The 20,726-nt window shown below is 42.7% G+C and overlaps 1 protein-coding gene across 13 annotated transcripts in view; it reads right to left on the reverse strand.

Annotated features, from left to right (window-relative positions):
- The window catches only part of CFAP221 (cilia and flagella associated protein 221), a 123,073-nt gene extending 106,228 nt beyond the window's left edge, over window positions 1-16,845 (reverse strand). For 2 of the 13 annotated variants that reach the window (XM_038564942.1, XM_038564956.1), the window contains exons 1-7: window positions 16,691-16,845; window positions 14,604-14,788; window positions 12,293-12,393; window positions 4,898-4,984; window positions 4,654-4,752; window positions 3,572-3,652; window positions 2,881-2,981 (exon numbers count right to left, since the gene is read on the reverse strand). In XM_038564942.1, the coding sequence (XP_038420870.1) occupies window positions 2,881-2,981; window positions 3,572-3,652; window positions 4,654-4,752; window positions 4,898-4,984; window positions 12,293-12,393; window positions 14,604-14,742 (608 nt within the window). In that variant the 5' untranslated portion in view covers window positions 14,743-14,788; window positions 16,691-16,845. Of the gene's footprint in view, window positions 1-2,880; window positions 2,982-3,376; window positions 3,520-3,571; window positions 3,653-4,653; window positions 4,753-4,897; window positions 4,985-12,292; window positions 12,394-14,603; window positions 14,789-16,606 lie in introns of those variants that run through there. The other 11 variants (XM_038564948.1, XM_038564957.1, XM_038564944.1 and 8 more) reach the window with 10 other exon arrangements.
- Window positions 16,846-20,726: the final 3,881 nt, after the last annotated feature.

The following is a 20,726-nucleotide window of genomic DNA, read 5'->3' on the forward strand; positions in this document are numbered from 1 at the left end:
GGTCCTGGCCAAGCCCCCTCAATTCCCTGCATGCGCCCAGTCACCAGAGTGAGGTTTCTGAAAAGTGGATCTGACCATGCTTAAATATTTCAGTAGTAAAAATCTAAAATTTCCCACCAAAGCCTATGAGGCCCTTCTTGCTTAGCCCCTGCCCTGCTTCCCCTGCCATGGATCTTGCAACTCAAATCCAGTTGCACGAATGTTTTGGACAGGCCTAAATGTGCTGTGCCATTTCACACCTCTGACTTTGTGCAAGCTAGTCCTGCCTGGAACACCCTTCTTTTCTCCTATTCTGTTCCCTTCTTCTGCTGGCTGATTTCTGGTTGTCCTTCAAAAACTCAGCTCAGACATGTTCTCCTCTAGGAAGTCGTGTCTGAGCTCCTCCATCCTGACTGCCCCCGACTCACTTCCCACTGCACTGGGTTAGGTGTCCTTCCTCTGAATACACCACATTAGATGTTAGTATTGTCTGCTTAGTCATGGTATCAGCTCTCAAGCATCTCTGCATACTCAATACCTAATGTGGTGCCTGGCACATACTAGCATTCAGTAAACCTCTGAAGAGTGATTGAATACTGAATAAGGAACCAAATCAGGTGATACCTTCAGCCTTCAAAGTAGCCCACAAAGAACTGAGAACATTTCAGGTGAAAGCCCTTTCAAATGCTTTCCTTCCATCCTGCTACCCAACATTTTAAGAGTGAATGCAGCAGAGGACAGTTTGGATGGTTAACAGTTGGTAAAAAGCCATTAAGTAAAGTGCATTAAGTCTTGGGAAGACATTGCCTGCTGCCAGAATGTTTATAGGAAAAGAGGAGCATGCTTATCTTTTGAAGGATTTTTAAAAATCTCATACTACTATATACAATAACTTAGTTTAATAAACTGTTTGGCTGAGATTTTCATTCGATTATAAATGAAGGGCATTATGTTCAGAATAGTTTGGGAGAAGTTTCTAGGGAAGTTGGTAGATTTATGTATTAATAACGAAGACTAATGTTTGCATTACAAGCCACATCGTTTCCACCAGCTTATTAGATCATTGTACTCAACTCCTAAGCCTACTTTATTACCCAAACAAAACATAATGTGAAATTTGTGGAGGTGAGAAAGAAAAGAAGGAAGGAAGAAGGAATGGAGGGAGGAAGGAAGGAATCATGAACTAGGAAGCTATTTGTTTCCTTCCACTTGGGTTTTTGTAAAAGTTGCTATGTTTGCTCATTTAAAGGAAACAGCTATGTTTGGCCTCAAAACACATAGAGTGAGTGGGTCCTGCCAGGAGGGATTCACCTTTGCAGACCACTTAGTACTAACAGGCCTGGGTGAAGACGGGAAGGTTGAGGAGGGAGAGGGAGAAAACAGTAGGATAGAGTTCTGGCAGAAAATGTCAGGGGAAAATAAATAGAGGAATGGGAGAGCAAGAGGCCAAGAATATGTGTCAGTGAACATGTCAAAGTTGATAATACCCATTGTTGGCAGTGATGCAGGAAATCAGGAATTCTCATGCACTGAAGGTGGGCCTGTGAATGGGTACAACCATTATGAAAAACAATTTGGCATTACACAGTAACACGGAACTTGTGCTAGACCTACAATTCCACTTCTGGATGTATACACTGGAGAAAATCTAGAATACGTGCCCCAGACCACAAACAGGAATATATAACCACTGTGCTGGTCATGGCCAAAAAAAAAAAAAAAAAAGTGTTAACAACCCATAGGTTCATTTGAACTAAAGCAGATAAAAAAAAAACTATGGTCAGTCCATTCAGTGGACACCCCAGTAGTGGTGAGTTAACATGGCGAAATCACAAAACCACAATGTTGAATTAAAAAAAGCAACTTACAGAAGAACTTACATACAGTATGGTTCCATTTATATAAAGAACACACACTGGTAATGTGAAACAATGTGTTATTTAGAGCTGCTTAGGTATGTGTCGAAACTATTAAATCAAAGAAATGATTATCACAAAATTCTGAGTAGAAGCTGCAAAGTTACTGGTCATGTTTTATGTCTTAAAGCCAGTGTTCATTATATTATTACCATTCAAACCTTACAGATGATTAGACATCTTTTTGTAGGTATTATTTATTTATGGAGGGAGGAGAGCTCAGGACATTATATATTTCCCAACCAGTATAGAAGTATTAACAACTGGCATGGTCATTATATATCTTTATCTAACAGTTCAATATCCATCTTTTTAGATCTCGAGAGACAGGTAGTAGGTATTTAATAAATATTTACTGAAAAAACAAACCCAAGACATATCTTTTTTTTTTCCCAAGACATATCTTAAATTACAATTGGAATCTTTAACTATTTTTCCAATAAGACAGAGGTGAGGAATCTGAGATTTCGCTTGAATAATGACTTTCTATTCTCTCTGCTTTCTCATTCAAAACAGAGATTGGTTAATGAACGGGCATGTGATCCAAGTTAGTCTAATAAGACTTAATCCTGGGACTTCTGCTTGAACACCCCCAACCCCTTTAGCCCCTACCACCCCCATTGCCAATAGTATTTGAAACTTCTGGCAGCTTTCTTACCCCTGATAGGGGAGTCTTTTGTGAAAGGTGACTGCACAGAGAGAAGCAGAACCAAGAAATGAAGAGAGTCAGGTTCCCGCAAGCTGATTTAAACCCTTAGATCCAGCCATGCCTGAAGATACACCTCTTGGTTATATGGCCCAGTGTATTCCCTTTCTATTTAGATAGGGCTTTTGTTTTTGTCTTGCCTTTTCAACTATAAGTCCAGTCTAACTCAGCCACAAGCATAACCTGGCATTAGGAAAAATACAAATCTAAGTTTCGATATGCATGTCTCTTAACTTTTCATGACCTATGACATTTTGGTAGTTCATGTTTGTAACTCACCTTTCACCAAGGAGAACGTTGGATAGATTTATAAATGAGGGAAAGTCCAGTGTGTTGGTGACAGGATAGGCATGGATGGGAATAAGCAGAGTCTCATCTCCCTAAAATTAATGGGGGAAAAGAAGGTGAAGTTTACCATACTGGAGGCTATAATTTTCAAAGATGAACTTGTAGATACTTTATTTCTTATGTTTTCTATCACTAAAAAATATTTCCTGAAGAACCCTGAGTGCTTACTTATAACATTAGAAATACTGAACTTTCCTAGCTATAAACCAAGTGTAGGAAATTTTAAGTACATTTCCTCCAAGCAGTATTCATTATTACCCAGGAAAGCTAAAGATAATGATGCCTTCATGTAGATACAAAGACAGTAATCTACCTGCTTCTATTTGAGAAAATTATAAGCAAACACAATCTTTAGTAGCCTGAGACATAGAAACCATCACAGAGTTAGCTGATCCAGACAACACCCGTTGGTCAACAAGGAACTGACATTGGGTACAGAGGGCTGCTGGCTGTCCTGGTTAATATATGACCTTGAACAAGACCTCTCCAGCCTTGTTTCTTCCTTTGCAAAATGGGAATATTTCTGCCTTCACTTGAAAGGTATTCTTAGGAATTGAAGCAGATGATGGCCTGAAAGAGTTAAGAGCACTGTGTAAGTGCAGATAGGTATGATTAGCATTACCATTGAGTAGCAGGAGATGTGCCCTGGCACTCTGTACCATACTTGTCCCTGAGATTCATCTTCTTGGTACAAATACTCCTTCTGAAAGAGAACTCTAATATTGTTTTTATTTTTTTATTTTTTAAAAAGATTTTATTTATTTATTCATGAGAGATACAGAGAGAGAGGCAGAGACATAGACAGAGGGAGAAGCAGAAAGCCCTATGTAGGATTCGATCCTGGGACTCCGGGATCATGCCCTGAGCCAAAGGCAGATGCTCAACTGTCTCTCAAGATATAAAAAGATGGATATTGAGCTGTTAGTTGTCCCATCTAATTTTGTTTTTAGTTTAGCTTTTTAATTTTCTTTTTAAAGACTGAAACTCATTGGTTACTAAAAGATAATCTTCTACTTTAGTTCTAAAAATTTAAGTTTAGTTCATCTTAAGGCTTCTTGACTTGTAAGAGCTGGACCTAGGAGAGCAAAGGGAAGCAAAGGGAAGTAGGGGGTATTGTCTGGAGAAAGGGATTGACAGCATGCAGAGCTGGCTCTGGCTGGAGGCCACAGGATGAACTGGGCAACCTAGAAAAGTCTCATAGGGACTCACATGGCACAGCCATCTGGGGTCAGGCCACACAGGCTCCTATCTCCCTGCAGACCCCAGAATTGCTTCTGAGGATATTCTTACATGACACCATCTAGTCCCTAGAGTTTATCATCACAATTCGGGGGTGTTGCTAATTTGGTAGCCTAGCACTTAAAGGAGTTTATTTAAGCTCTTTGAAAAAGACTTTCTCAACTCCTAGCACTACATGATAAATAAGGTTTCTGGGCCAGGGCAGACAGAAAACCTGAAGCAAATGATATCTTATGGCTCTGTCCTTGTTCTTGGTGGCTTTTGTACCTGGAACCCATGTCACTGGACAAGGACCCTCTATGCCACTCACACTGGCTGCCCAAGGAACCCATGCACTGGGCGAGAAACCAGAGAAAAACTACACAAAGTTCTCATTCCATTCCTCTTTGTTCTTCCCTCAGGATATAAGTTTTGACATCCTCCCCCTCCCTTAACCCCCCAAAAAACAATTTTAAGAAAACTTACCTGACAGTGAACCCGAATACAGTCATAATAGTATCGCCACTCATCTGGAGAAAATGTAATGGTGATTGTGAGGGACAAGCCGGGGACAAGGCAGTGTTCCTAGAAGACAAGTGGGTTCAGGGCACACAGCAGGGCTGTGGATGCAGCACACTACATGCTCCCCTCTTCCCAAGTAGATCCACCACACAGAAAGCCACAACTCAACAAAGAACACCACAGAGAAGAGGCAACTGGATGTGCTTACCTTTTTCACATACTTGATCTGAAAGTATTTGGTTTGAGGGGGTAAGATATGCACATGTATGTCTCCGTTGGAAATATTGACCAGATTCTACAAGAGAAAGAAGCACTCAGAGAAAACATTGTTTTATCTATCTGCATATTCACTTCATTTATTTATACCTCCTCTTGTTTCTAAAGGGATTTGAGGAGATAGAACTTGTTTAACTTTTTAAAAGATTTGAAATGCACTATACACCATTTAAAGAACAATGAACACAACACTATTTACAATTTCTTAAAAGTAGGCTCCCGCAATGTGGGGCTTGAACTCATGACCCTGAGATCAAGAGTTGCATGGTCTACCAACTGGGCCAGCCAGGCGCCCTGAAAAGAACACCCTGTAAAGGATAACAAAGTATACTCAAGTGACTTCTGCCTAGATTAGGGCATTTACCAGAGCCTCAGTCCCCAGGCATGTATCCTACTTATGTACCTATCATCTCCAATCCTGACCAGTTACCATGTGTGCCTTTTTGTTGAGCTCTGCTAACCTCAACAATAAAACTTCCAGTTATCTTGCCAGCAAAAGTGAGTTTATTCAGGAATAGCAGAGAATTGTAAACCAGAACAAGTAGGATACTAAAAAAATCATACACAAGTCCCCAGACCAAGGGAGAGGAATGGTCTTTTATTGGGGGGGCAGGCAGTATTGTTATAAACACAAAGTCCATTGGAGTAAACTGGGAGTTTGAAGTATAGGGGCTTAGTTGTGACCATCCCTCATTGGCTGGGCTGTTGCTGGGGAAGAAGGAAAACTTTCCTTCTTCCTGCTAGGATAGTCAAGCAATACCTAACGTATGGACTTGCAAGTAACATCTCTTCCTATTGGGTCTGTAATCACAGAGGAGTGATGGGGCATGACAGCTCTCCCTGCTAGCCTCCTACCTCCACTATGAACCATGTTGTCTTTCATTAATGAATTTTCACAACTCCATTTCATTCTGTGATTCAACTAAGAAGCCAGCCACCCACCAACTTCCACAATTTCTCAAATTATATGCCACTGATCCTGAGGGCCCTGCAACACTTAGGTGGTCAAAAAAAAAAAAAAAAAAAAAAATCAGGAAAAAGCATGTGGCTAGCGTAGCCTCCAATCCATCCCTGGGGCAAATGGAAAAGAAGTTGGAAGTCAGGAGTTCTCTGATGGTGGCAGGAGAGGGCCACTCCTGTGAGGCAGGACAACCTGCTGCATAAATTAACTGGGTCTCTCAGTAGAAGTGTTTCCCCCCTTTGCTTGAGATGGGATCAAGAACCGTGGGATCTGGGGATTTGAGCTTCACCTGGGCCAGGGGACAGTTAAGAGGCCTTTGGTTTCCAAAGTCCAGGCCAGAGGACGGGCCTGTCACGGGGCCCATTGCCCAAGGCCTCATGTTCATTGAATCCATAAATTAAAATTCAGACATTATTCCTGGATGAGGTTACAGTGGTGTTTGCATTTGTTAAAAGTTATTTGTCACCTGTAAACATTCCTAAAGTGACCCTGTTCTGTACCCTGTTTTGGCATAGCTTTTCTTTTTTTTAATATGCTAAAAGTTAAAAAAAAAAAAAGTTCTCCAGGCTGCTCTGGACCTCCAAAGTGCCCTGCACAGGGGCAGTGTTGGGGAAGGTGTGGGCTCTTGGGGCCCTACCCACAAGATGGTCCTTCCAAGAGAGACTGGGGAGACAGGTATGCTGGGACCCAGGATGTCCGGGGCCTGTGCCCATCACACCTAGAATCTTGGGGTGGTGGGACCTGTCTGGGGATGGAGAAGTAGCCATGCAGTCCCACAGCCTGGATGTCTTGACAGAGAACTCTGTCCCCATGCTTGTCATCAAGGGAGGCCCTCAAGTTGGAGACCTTGAGCCAGAGTCCAGGAAGAACTGGGAGCAAAGGAGGTTATATTGGCTGTCACTTAAAAAAAAATCCAATAAGGACAGGGAAACAAACAAGGGTATAGGGATTGCTTTTAAATGCATCTCAAGGGTGGTTAACCTTAGAAGAAATCAGTAATCCACACTCTGGGAGTGCTTAGTACACACTGCAAGATCCTAATCTAGAGTCCTTACTCCAGAGGTGGCTACTAAGAGCATGTCAGTCCTGCTCACCTGAACTGACACTGGAAGGTCTACAATATTAGCATAGGGGATGTTCGGGATATACGTACTAACTAGAACTTTCCCATACAGGCATTCCTGCTCTTAAATAAAAGAGATCTGAGAATCTGATGAGCCCAGAGCCCAGTATTCTTTAGAGTGACTTCAAAGACCCAGAAATCCCTTTTTTGCACAGCACAAAAAATTCTGTCAGCCAGTCGGAAGGCTGGCCAACCCTACCAATGGATGATACTACATGTGTTGCTAGCAAAGCTTCCTTGCAAGGAACAGTGGCTGGGCTTTCCTGGAGCTTGCAAGTATGGCCATTCTTTTTTGCCTGCTTGCTCGCAAGTGTCATATGCATGCAGAATTTCTTCTCAGACCTGTTTTCATTGCAGTAGATGTACCTAGTAGCAAGGTTGGTGGGAGGTTACGTATGGCTCCCACCTCTGGTCAGAGTTGGATTCTCATTATCTATCTGACAATGAGAAATAACTTCATAGGTTTAGGTCAATTTGCAACAAGCAGCATCATAGTCTAAAGACCAGAGGTCTGTGCTCTAAGCTGCTGAGCCAGCTCAGCTGTTCCAATATTCCTGGATGGTCCCAAGGGAGGAGACAGGTGCTGGCTCTCCTGAGACTGGAGATGCAGCCAGCACCTGTGGGTGATGGCTGAGCCACATCTTGATTTAAAAAAATACAGAAACCTCAAGCTTCTTCCAACCTGACTGTGGCAGAGCAAATTGAAACACGCCCAACTACTCATTTGTATGTGAAGGCTGAGCATTGGAATTTAGTATAAATATCTACATTGTCAAATGAATACAAAATTAGCAATAAGAAAATATTGAATTAATTTCTTAAAGATTTAAACAACATAAGGGTACCTGGGTGGCTCAGTCAGTTAAGAACCCAACTTTTGATTTCAGCTCAGGTCATGATCTTGGGGTTAAAGATCCAGAGCCCCAAGTTGGGCTCCACACTGGGCATGGAGCCTACTTAAAATTTTTGCTCCCCATCTCCCTCTCCCACCACCTTCTCCTCACACCCCACCCCTGCTTGTGCATTCTCATTCTCTCTCAAAAAAAGAAATTTAAAACTTAAAAATTAAATGGGTGCCTCAGTGGCTCAATTGGTCAATCCTCCGACTCCTGATTTCAGCTCAGGTCATGATCTTGGGGTCCTGGGATAAAGCCCCACATCCAGCTCCACACTTAGGGGGGGCATCTGCTTGGGATTCTCTATCTTCTCTCCTTCTGCTCCTCCCCACAACTGGCTTGTGTGCAAGCACTCTCTTTTTCTCTAAAATGAATAGATGTATCTTTAGAAAAATTTTTACAAAGAATTAAAACAACATAGATCCCATTCATGATAATAAAAGATGTATTTGGCTATGTATTGAGGGAGTGGTGTTAAAGGCTGCAATAGGGAATTGAAAACTAATATCATTATTTCAGAACAGATCAGCCTAAGGAATTGTTAATTTATGTGAGATGAGGCTGTATAGGCTAACAACTTTGTTTTGGGTTGGCAACATCAACACCGGTTGTCTCATGAGAAAACTAATTATTTACTTACTAAATACAGTTTTCCAGACAAACAAAATCTTTCTACAGAGGGGAGAAAAACAATTTAAGAGATCTTGTTTTGAGAAAATTGCAAAACATTCTTTCAAATTTTAAAGTAAGTCAAAGCATTGATCTCAATAAGAATCCAAATAAAACACTTTAAATCCTTTAACCATCTGGATCAATCTCAAATGTTAATGAACAATTTATTGTGGTTTTAACCCCACATTCAATCATTCCATTCTTGGGCAATTTGCATAGTTTCCTGTAGCAAAACCAAGATAAAAGCAGAGCTGGATTTTCCCTCTTGTTTGGCAAGAATCTCAAGGTAATTGCCTTAGCCTTCCGCTTAATTTTGCTGGTGGAAATAGGAGGCTGGCCCTCCCAAGATTTCCCAGAATGTTATAAAGATGAAATCATTTTGTACTTTTATCTATGCCTGTTTGTTTTAATGTCTGATAGAAGCAGTATGATTATTTAGACTTTACACTGCATTTACTTGGAGTGAGTCTTCACCAAGTCACTCTCTTCCAGTAAAGTGAATTCAGTGTCATTCACAAGTGTTTACTGAGTGCCTCCTATGTGTTAGGCATTGTGCTGTATAAAAGAGATGGTGTCTGCTCTACAACAGAATGAAGCTTTTATTTTCCTCCCCAAACCCTGCAATCCAGGTAAACCAGATGGTATACTAGTGCCCAAATATGCAGCATGCACCATGAACCTCTCTCAACATCCTCCTTTATGCCCTGAATATCTCCTTCCCACTTCTCTTTCCTTTTAGGCTATCTCTTAGGTTTCTCTTCTATAAGCTTTCTTTTCTTTTTTTTAAGGTTTTATTTTTAAGTAATCTCTACATCCAATGTGGGGCTGGAACCTATACCCCGAGATCAAGAGTCACACGCTCTACTGACTGAGCCAGCCAGAAGCCCTCACAAGCTTTTTTTTACATCATGACCAGTAAGCTCCTGGTCTAAAGATGTTCAACATCATTAGTCATTAGAGTAATGCAAATGAAATGTACAAGTAAAAAAATACAAATAGCGAGTTGAGCAGACAGCATCTGCTCTGCTGTCCTGTCTGCTGCTCCCTTGTGGTGTATTCAGTAAGCTTTTATTTCTTAAAAGAAAAATAAAAATTATATATATATATATATAAAATGAGTTGAATGGTGGCCTCAAGAAAGTATGTTCACATTCTAATACCTGGAACCTGTGAATGTGAACTTATTTGGGAAAAGGATCACTGCAGATTTTAAGTTAAGGACCTTGAGGTGAAATCATCCTGAATTACCTGGGTAGGCCCAATCTAGTGATGTATCCTTTTAAGAGAAGAGAAGACAGAGAATTAGAGGAAGCCATGTGAAGGTAGAGGTAGAGAATGGAGTTATGTAGCCACAAGCCAAGGAACATCTGCCAGAAACTGCCAGAGGTGAAACAAGATTCTCCCCAAGAGGCTCTGGAGGGAGCACAGCTCTGCTGACACCTTGATTTTGGACTCTGTCCTCCAGAATAAATTTCTGTTTTTTTTAAGATCCTCAATTTGTGGTAATGATAGCAGCCACAGAAAGCTAACATATTATACAACCCAATAATTCTATTCTTTGGTATATATCCAAATCTAATTCTACTGAAAATATGTCCACACAAAAACACATGCACGAATGTCCAGATAGTGTTATTCATAATAGCCTCAAAGTTGAAACCCAAATGTCCATCAATTGTTGAATGAATAAACAAAATGTGGTAGAGCAATATAATGGAATAGCATTTGGTCATGAAAAGGAACAAAGTACTGATAGATGCTATAAGCTGGATGAGCCTGAGAAACGTTATGCTAACTGAAAGAAGTCCCACAAGATTACATGTTATATGATTCCATTTGAAATGTCCTGAACAGTTAAATCCATACCAACCAAAAGCAGATTCATGGTTGCCTATAGTAGGAGTAGACTGGGTGGGGGGAATAAGGAGATTGAGGGAACTGGGGGGTGGGGAGTGAATTGTGTATTCATTACATTCATTATTTATTATAAACAGTGAGCAATTACAAAAGATAATGATTTTAGATATACCCTATCGCCATTGAGATGGCAAACCTAATACCAGGAAAAATAGGCTCCAAAATGAATTATTAACCTTCATCTTTGAGGCTGTATTCTAAGAAATACATCCTTGTAGGCTGATGGGTGGATTTCATAAATCGCTGTTTTAAATTGTAACCCTTTAAAAAATAAGTAACCCTTTTCCTTAGGGGAAACACTTGGCACCTAACAGGTTTGTCTCTGGATTTATTCTCTCTCTACCCACTTCAATGCACAAAAATGGCATCCTCTGTTTGTTGGGAACTGCCTGATAGAAACCTAACTTCACTTCCTGACAGCTTTAGCATTTGTCAGCTTCTTCCTCTTGCTCAGAGAAATCTAGCACAAGAGTTAGAATTCTTTCTTAAAATGATCCACTTTAAGACATGGCTTCTAAGAATGCATTACATCTAAAAGTAGAGACTCTCGTGGTGTCTGGAGACAGAGCCAGAGGGAGTACATCGTGTACAGAGCCAGAGTCTCAGAGGGCTCATGTGAAGGGAGCCTGCCTCTGCCCCGCTCCAACCACACACAGAGGTCATTTTACTCAGATCCAGAGCCCAGTGGGAGTAGTTCTGAGATGTCCTGCTCAGTGTGACCTTAGGGGATCGATGTGAGGTCACCAAGGTTGTAGAGCTGACTTAAATCTTCAGGTCTTGGGGCACCTGGGTGGTTCAGTCGGTTAAGCATCTGACTTTTGATTTCAGCTCAGGTCATGATCTCAGGGTTGTGAGATCAAATCCTGCATCAGGCTATGGGCTGGGTATGGAGCCTGCTTAAGATTCTCTCTCTCTTTCTCCTTCTGTCCCTCCCTACTCTCTCTCTTAAAAACAAACAAACAAACAAAAAAACAACTGTTCAGGTCCCTATAAGCAAAGAGGTTAGGAATGTTATAGCCACCCAGAACCCACCCAGTCTGAACATGCAGGTCAATGAAGGGGACCCAGGAAGCTCTGTGGTGGACTGCAGCCCATCCTTTTAAATGTCCCTTCTGGAACCTGTTCAGTAGAGCTGACCCTTGCCACCCAGACATGGCTAAAATCTATCTGATTTCTAGACCTGACCAGAATGGCTGATTTAGGCATGGGCATTGGACCTGAGCAGGTGAAACAGAAAGCTGACTGGAGCCTCCTAGAAGAGGAATACCCCTTTCCCTGGTGGTGTAGGCCTTGACCAAGCAGGCACTAGTTTGGAAGAGGGCAGCTTAAGAGTCAGTTGGTCTCTATCACTTACGAGCTGTGTATTCTCGAGCCAACTATCTAACCTTCTGGAATCCTGGTTTCCTCGCATATATAATGAGAATAATAGAACAACCTCCACAGAGCTGGTATAAAGGATGAAATTGCATCATGTGAGACATAAAGCATAGTTCCTAGTTCCTAGCCTCTAAGAGTCAGTTAGCCATGACACCTCTTGGGAAAGAATGCTTTGAGGAGCCTTTGGAAGGGGGAAAGTAGCTTCTCCAAGGACACTGGTGTTACTTAAGAATTTCTCATCCTAGAACCCCCTTTCTGGACCAATTTAACATCTGCACTTCTGCAGATGCTGCTGTTCTTTAAATGAATGAGTAATATAAATGCAGAACATTCATGTCATTTCATTACTATGATTAATTATCCCACTTAAAAAATACCTACCAGAATCTGTTGGTGTTGTTTGTCTACTTGATAGCCTCCAAAATGCAATATGCCAGGTTTTGCCTGTATGACCTTATTTTTCAGAAGTTTTGCATAAACCTCTATAAAAACAATGTAGATAAGTACACCATGAGATGAGACATAAAAGAAAATATTAAATAAATGAAGATCCTATTAATGTGGGCTCTCTTTAATTTAGGATATTTTAAGCATATGAAAGTTTCAAACAGAGGATACAGCTGTCAACAAGATTAATGACCTATTCCAAATGAACTGTACTGCTTCTCCCTCTATTTTTACACATCATTTGGGAGATGTTATCATCACAATGCAAATTCTCATGTATTGTTTATTACCTACTAAAATAATCAGCTCTTCACATTTTGTACAAGTCTTCATAATAAAACACGAGCTTGTAAGAGCACGCACCCTATCTTTGCTGCTCCATATAACACTGAGATTACTTATTATGTAATGAATGCACAGTTCAAAGAATCCAAACACCAACTGCTTAGTTTTGTTACTGTGTATTTACCGGTTATCATTTGATTTCCTCTGAATAGAATTACAATGTGATAGAATAATTGTAAAGCTCTGAATAATTATCGCTCTGGACAGTAAAGTCTCAAATTGGATTAGTGTAATGTGAATGTCTTTCTTTTTTTCTTCAGTTTTGAGAACAAGGTTAAAACAGCCGATCTCACAAGAGTGTCCAGATCTAACTTGGACTTTTCCCAGCTCTTTATTTAGGCAGGAGCAGGGGCGGCACTGAGAACCCACTACACAACTGTCTCTGTGCTTCCGCTGCTTATGCCGGGCATTTGTTCTTAATCCTCACTCCAGCGCTATGCAGTAGGTACTATTTCCATTGTGCAGGTGAAGGTGCTGAGATGCAGTGAGATTAATCAACTTGCCCATAGCTGGTAGTTTAAAAATTAAGCCTCAGTCTGTTGGATTCCAACCACTAAACTGCCTTCCTTAACACCAATGCATTGTCTGGTTTCTTACAAGTCATGACCTTTCACCTTTGGCTATCACCAAACCCTATGAGCCACACACACCCTCCCCCATTGTTTAGCCTACTGTGATTCTTGTAAACATCTGGAGTGCATTGGTGTTCTTGCTCCTTACCAGGTGAGCTGACACTGTCATGGCTTTGGGCCAGAACAAAAGGCTGGAATGGGGTAAAGATGATGTTTCTGGGGGATGGGTAATTTCTGTAGGTTATTTGATCATTTTGTAAGTATTGAAATGAACATTATTTGGTAAATTTTTTAAATGCTGAACATTTTCCTTCGGTTTTTAGGGCTGCAAAATAGACATCAAACAGGTATTTTTCTGTTAATGCCCAGAAGTAGTCAAATATACTAATTTGCACTCAATAGGTTCTACAGTGACAAAAGCCACACCAAAATATTACATTTCCAGAATTTTCAAAGGGCCTGGAAAGATGTGAGAAGTAACCTAGTGTGATGGTAGAGAGGTGGACTTGGGCTACTGTGATTGAACACCACCTCTCCATCCAGCTGTGCCACCTTGGGGAATTCCTTTGACCTTTCTGAGTTTCGACTTCCCCAACAGTAAAATAAAAACGGAGGTTGATGTGTGTGTGGATTAAGTGAGAATAATGTAGGCAAAATGATTTTTTTTTTTTTATGTAGGCAAAATGATTAACCTCTTATATAAAAGCTAGAGGATTTTACTAGGCTTTCCAGATGCATGGAATGGAAGGGGTGCACATGGGAAAAGGCGAGGTGGTATAAGGTGGGTGTTGTCTTGAAAGAGGAGGAGTAATGGTGTGGTTGGAGCTGTGGATGAGAGGAGCCGGAGCATGAGGATAGTGCTGGGTAGGCAGTCTTACAGCCACAGCAGAGGGAGCCAAATGTCAAGTGAAGGGAATGCAACTCTCTTCCATATGCATGGGGAACTGCTGAGAGTACCTGAGCAAGATAGGGACAGAGCCAGCCATGATTCCATAAAGGAAACTGACAGGGTGTGAAGGGTGATCTAGAGGAGAGCACTATGATATCCTAGTGACCTGCTGAGGATGAGGAACAAGGCGATGGGGACAGATAGGTATGATGTTTGAGGAAGTGGAAGCAACAGAACTTGGTGACTCATTTACACCACAAAACTCTACCACCTGAGTAGATGGACCTAAATAGAACCATTGTTCTTAATAATAAAAGCTATTGTGAGCCTATCAAACAATATAGAGAAATCAGCACCAAAAATCCCATTATACTTTCTGGACTTTGGGTCCTCTGGGAAGATGTAAATTGTAAAGCAAATCTCTCTTCTACTCACTTACTTGATTCTAGAAGGTGATTAGGTACTTCTGTTCTTTTCTTGGGCTCCTCCACTAGGCTCTTCAGAAGGAGGGGGGATATGTTAGTAAAAGGTTCTTCCGCACTGTTTAGTTCTCTGCTGGGGGTTTTCACCACTGCCATTTTATCATGAAAAACGAGTCTTCTTTTTAGAGCCAAAGGTCATTTCCTGGGGAAAAAAAAACAGAGGCAGTATGAGAAAGCACACACATATTTTTTTTCTCAGTCTTTGACAAATGTACCTCTGTGACTGCATGATTTACTGTGAACCAGACCCTCTCTACCTCCCTACCTCTCCTGCTACTCCGTTCCCACACAGGGATGTCCTATTAATCTTGTGTCACACATCATGACCCAATAACATGCCATTGCTCAAAACCCACCCATGGTCCTTAATTCTCCTCAAGAGCTTTTCCCAATGGGACAGCCCGGGTGGCTCAGCGGTTTAGCGCCGCCTTCAGCCCAGGGTGTGATCCTGGAGACCCGGGTGGGATTGAGTCCCACGTTGGGATCCCTGCGTGGAGCCTCCCTCTCCCTCTGCCTCTTCCTCTGCCTCTGTGTCTCTCCCTCTCTCTCTCCTCTGTTTTCTCGTGAATAAATAAGTAAAATCTTAGGAAAAAAAAAGAGCTTTTCCCAAAATGTAGTCCTGAGATGCTCTCGAGATATGAGGAGCAGCAAACTGAAGGGAAAAATAAAGGCACTCATAGTCAAATAAAATTGGGAAATGCTGAAGTAAATCATTCAACAGGCCTCTTCTGAGATTTCTCCAAATTGGTTTCTTCATTGCATGTGATCATGAAACCCTTTAATATTTGGAGACACTGGCATTTTGTTGTTGTTTTTATTTTATATATACACTTCTTAATTTAAATCGAAATAGCCAACACAGTACATCATTAGTTTCAGATGTAGAGTTCACTGATTCATCAGTTGCATACAACACCAAGTGCTCATCCCATCATGTGTCCTCCTTAATGCCCATCCCCCAGTACCCCATCTCCCCCAGCCACATCCCTCCAGCGACCCTCCCTTTGTTTTCTAAAGAGTCCCTCATGGTTTGTCTCCCTCTCTGATTTCAGAAATCAGACACTGGCATTTTTGAGCTACCTTCATGTGCCTGTCTCTGGAGTGATGAGGAGGTGGAGTAGCCAATCCACCTCCTCTAGCACCAACAGAGGGGATTTCTAGGACTTCTGTCACAGGATCTAGGGTTCCCTTCATGTGGACCCTTTGTCAGACTTTCTTTTCCTTAACATTCACGTTAAACTCTACCCTCTTCATAAAGTCCCCACCGACCTCAACACTCTTCAACACTCTTTAGCAACTACTGCCTCTACTATTCATCGGTACTAATGATTCATTGCCGTGTACATGGCACTTTACAGAGCCCACACATCTTGCTATCTTCCATAGCTAAGTCTCTAAACTTGGGGTCCTTGTACATGCTTGGGAGTGCAATTCTGTGATGCCACTGAGATTGAACGTGAATCCTATGTGGATCTTTATGTGTCTGGTTTTTGTTTTGTTTTTTTCTGGAGAAGGTCATAGCTTTAGATTCCCCACGGTCCACAACATCAAGCAGAATACACTGAGTACACTGAAGAAAGTACTTAACAACCATTTTGTGAAAGTTTCTCCTTTCCCCTTACTCCCACTCCCTCTCCCTAGCATCTCTGAAAATTCCCCACTCCTCAGCACAGCCTCCACACCTGCTTGGTTCCCCTCCATCCGGCCAACACCTGCCTCAAGTTCACTTCCCAGCTCCCTCTCCTCGGGTCCCTCAAATTCCCTGCAGGTACTTCGGGCAGGAACCACTAGAGGCTAAACCATTTTCACCAGAGCTCCTATCCCAGTTCACTCACTCCAGGGTGATGCCTTGTCTCTTTTCACACCCCCCACCCTTGGTCCCCTCGCTCCATCCTCTACTCGGCAGCCCTCTCACCCCAGCCAAACGCCTGCTCCCCTCAGCGCCCCTTTACTCCATCACCTGCTGGGGGTAGGGGTCGACCCCAGACCCACGCACCATCCCAATCCTCACTTAACCTCTCCTCTGACCCCAGCTCAGGCTGACCGGAGGCTGGACACCCGCCCGGGGTTCCGGCTGCTTCAGCTGCAGCCCAGGGGGGCCCCTGGGCCCCAGGTCCCAGGCTGCTCTCACGGGAGATGGTTCCCGGGCGGGATTCCGCGGGCGCCGGCGGCCGCCGGGAGCGTCGCCATGACGACGCGGACGCGCTCCGGGGAGGGGGTGTGGCCTGCGGTCGGACGCTACCAAAGCCCCGGGCCGTGGGGCGGAGGGGAGCGGGCGGCAGCGGCTCCAGGTCCGGAGGCCGCGGGCGACTTCTGGGGACTCGGAGCAGTCTGTGGGGCCTGGGGAAGAACAGAGAGAGCGACTTAGGGGTGCGAGGGCAGTGGGTGCCCGAGGAGAGGTGAGAAAGTCGGGAGACACCATAAACTGGCTCCCCGCGAGAGCGGACGGCGGGAGGGGGCGGGGCCGGGGCGGGGCCTCCCCGGGCAGGGGGCGGGGCTTCCCGATCACCTCCCTTCACCGGATCCCCGAGCACCTCAATAAGCTTTGCTGTACGCTTTCTGTTAGGGTAAATTTCAAACATACGCGAAGGTAGGCCGAGTATTATGATGAACCTTCAACAGCCATCTGTAACAAGGCTCAAATCACCATCTTGTTTTGTCTATACCTTTCCCCTACTCCCTGTATTAGTATTATTTTTATTTTAAGATTTTGTTTATTTATTGATGAGGCGCAGAGAGATCGATGTGGGACTCGATCCTGCACACCGGGATCACGCCCTGCCGCTCAACCGCTGAGCCACCCAGGCGTCCCCAGATCTTTGTTTATAGTGATCACCCAGTAACTGTTGGTCAAGTGGGTGAAAAAATCCATTTGCCTATGTTAGTAGGTTGTTTTAGTTCTGTTTTGTTGACCCAACAAGGTTGTAGATTTTAGAATAAGTACTTTGTTTCCCACAGCCCCAGACTTTTCCACTGCAGCTTAAATCATCTAATGCTTGTGTCCGTATACTGGTTAATGGGCATTGGGTAACACTTTTTAATTTGTCCTAATTTTTTTTTCTTAGAAAAAGTGCCACATTTCCTATTTTATATGTAAACATAGACATAAAAATAGATACATAGGTATGGATCTAGATATAACATGTAGATCTCTGTGCAATTCACCAAATTGAGTATGACAGTGTAGTGGACACTGCTGGTTGTCTACTCCCACCCTCCAGCTTTGCTCAGACTTCTTCCCAGTCCCAGTTCCCCAGACCCCACTTCCAGCAGTACAGACTGATCATTCTACACCAGTCATGGAACTCCCCATCCTCTTGCCTACAACTGATTTACTGTTGAGTAAATAACCAATTCTGGCCACAGAGACATTAGGGAAAGGCTTCTGAGGAACCTCTGGAAAAGCCTTCCTCTCTCCTAAGAAAGAGACATAAATAAATACATTGTAATATCCTGAAGTGATTCTTTGGAAGTGCAGAAGCCATCAGAAGCCAGAATGGACCTGAGTGTGAAGGTGACACTGGTGAGGAGGATTGGCAGAGCAAGGAGACAGGAAGAAGATTCTGGACCTGGATGACATAATCTCACCTTTGCTTGCCTGGTACCTGCATCCGTTCTTTCTTTCTTTGAACTGAAAACATTCTGGCACACAATGATTTCTAAACAGTAACTACTCAAAACGTGAACTGTGTGCACAGGATCTTGTCAGAAATGCAGAATTTCAGATCACCCCAGACCTACTGAATCATAACCTGCATATTGATAAGATCCCCCAGAGATTCACAGACATATTAAAGTTTGAGAATCACTAAGCTGATGCCCTGCAATCACAGCTGTCTTCGATGAGCAATTATTTAACCAATTCATTTATGTATTTCTTACTTATTTTACCAAGAGTTTGCAGTGAGCAGAATACAAAGGTATCCTAGCCTCTGCCAAACTAAGTCAATGAAATGGTGTGAAAACAGGCAGAGAAGCTATAAACTAGAAGTTTCAGCAGCACAGGAGGAACAGTTAATTTCCTTGCTTAAAACTCCTCAATGTCTTCATGTCGAATGGAAAAGAAAATGTAAAATTCTTAACACAATTTTTAAGGCTCTACAGGAAGTTACTTAGGGCCTTCTCCCTCCACCTTCTTCTCACCAAACCCCCTGCCTGTGCTCCACCCCCCTCCCACATCCCCTTTGCCTGGTGTAATGGGTAAAAGCTGGCTAAAAATTCTGACGCCCCTCTCATGGGGTCCTTTTGCTCTCCCTTTGAATGTAGGTGGGTCTGTGACTGCTTTAACTCCCAATCCTGTCCTGCCTGAATTTCTGACCCCAGCAATCATGAGAAATAATAAAATGGTTATCGTTTCAAGCCTGCAAGCTTTGGGATTGCTGCAATGATAAACAGAAACTTGGCTAATTTCCACTCAGCTGAAGAAGGATTTCTTTCTTGGGCTTTCCATGGCTTCTTTTTTTTTTTTTTTTTTTTTTTAAGATTTTATTTATTTATTCATGAGAGGCCCAGAGAGGGGCCCAAAAGGAGCACCAAGGGCAGGCCACTCCAAGATGGGCCACTTTGGCATGAAGATTATTTTGAGTTAAAAAGCAATAAATACCCAGCAGATTGAAGAAAAGCTCTTTATCTCCTCTTCAACTGCCTGAAAAGAATGTAGATGGAGGAATTACTCTGGGAAGGGAGCTATCACCATAGGCAACTATGTTATACTATGAACTAGGCATGGCAGACAGGGAGGGACCTAGCAAGGCCTGTTTGATCAAAGTCCTCCAACTCCCCTTGGTCCTGAGGGGCCCAGCAAACATTTGTTTACCAAACATTTACTCATTTTCATCTTCCTGTGAATTGCTTTGCTTCCCTTTGAAGTCCCAGATCCCTACCCCCTTCTCCTTGGTCCAGAATTACATATGTAATTTATTTTGCCTGTCTTTGGAATGTCTTGTCTGTGTGGATTCCCTGGATGTATGATATTAAATTTGATTTTCTCCTGTTATTCTGTCTCATGCCCATTAGATTCTTAGTGTAGCTAGAAGGACATCGACAGGTAGAGTAACTCTTCCTCCCCAACAGATTCCGCCTTTCAACGGAGAAGTGTCAGTATCTTAAGAGAGTACCACATTCTCTGTTGCTCGGGCATTGACTAGATGGTGGGGTACAGAACTGCTGTAGTCATCTTACGACCAGCCTTAGCTTATGCAACTCAGAGGAGGGCAGAACCACGAGAACCATGCACAAACAGAACCTGAACCATGCGTGAGTCCACCCTGAAGTGTGTTCGGTCTCTGGACACTCAATCATATGAGCCAGTACTCATCCTTATTGCTATTTCAGCCAATTTGAGTTGGTTTGTCTGTTATATGGAGCCAAATGCCTCTCAATTTGTACATGCAGACCATTTAATTGCACTGATTTTTTTTTCAACCTCATGATAATGCTGAAAAATCAGGATTATTTGCCCCATTACACAGATGAGGATTTTAGCCCTGGAGGGCTAAAGTGACTGCCCAAGGTCACATGGCTAATTGATGCCTAAATCAGGATTTGAACCCAGGTTTGTTTGTTGCCGGCTTCTTTTCTGTATGCCAAGCTAAACTGCCTAATTAGGCAGAAATGTGGGGAGCTCTGGGAGGTCAGGGTACCCCCTGATCTTTCTTTGTTCCTTCCAGTGAAGATAAGGCCTTGGGAACACTGGCAACATTGTCTTTCAGATATGGTTTTATTTGCTCTCTTTTATTTGACCTGTTTTAATGATAATATTTCATATAAATATTTAAAAGGATGCTGACAAATGGAGAGGGAAAATAAGAAAAGTAAAGGAAAACTGCTTTCCTGAGAAAGCCAGCCCACATTTCCAGAGTGTAAACAGTGAGCCTGGACTATAAAAACCTCATTAAAATGTCAGTGTTATACCTTTGTACTTGAGCACTGAATAGAAAATCATCCTTGCCCCATTATTTATGGCTCATCAATAATACATTAGCTCGGCTCCAGAAAAGCTCACATTCAAGAGAGGACAGACCTCTTTGTTTGGTTTATTGAGCAGCTGAAGGGGCGGAACAAGTTCATTTCATTGGTGT

The sequence above is a fragment of the Canis lupus genome, chromosome 19 (assembly GCF_011100685.1).
Source record: "Canis lupus familiaris isolate Mischka breed German Shepherd chromosome 19, alternate assembly UU_Cfam_GSD_1.0, whole genome shotgun sequence".
In the NCBI taxonomy this organism is placed as follows: Eukaryota; Metazoa; Chordata; class Mammalia; order Carnivora; family Canidae; genus Canis; species Canis lupus.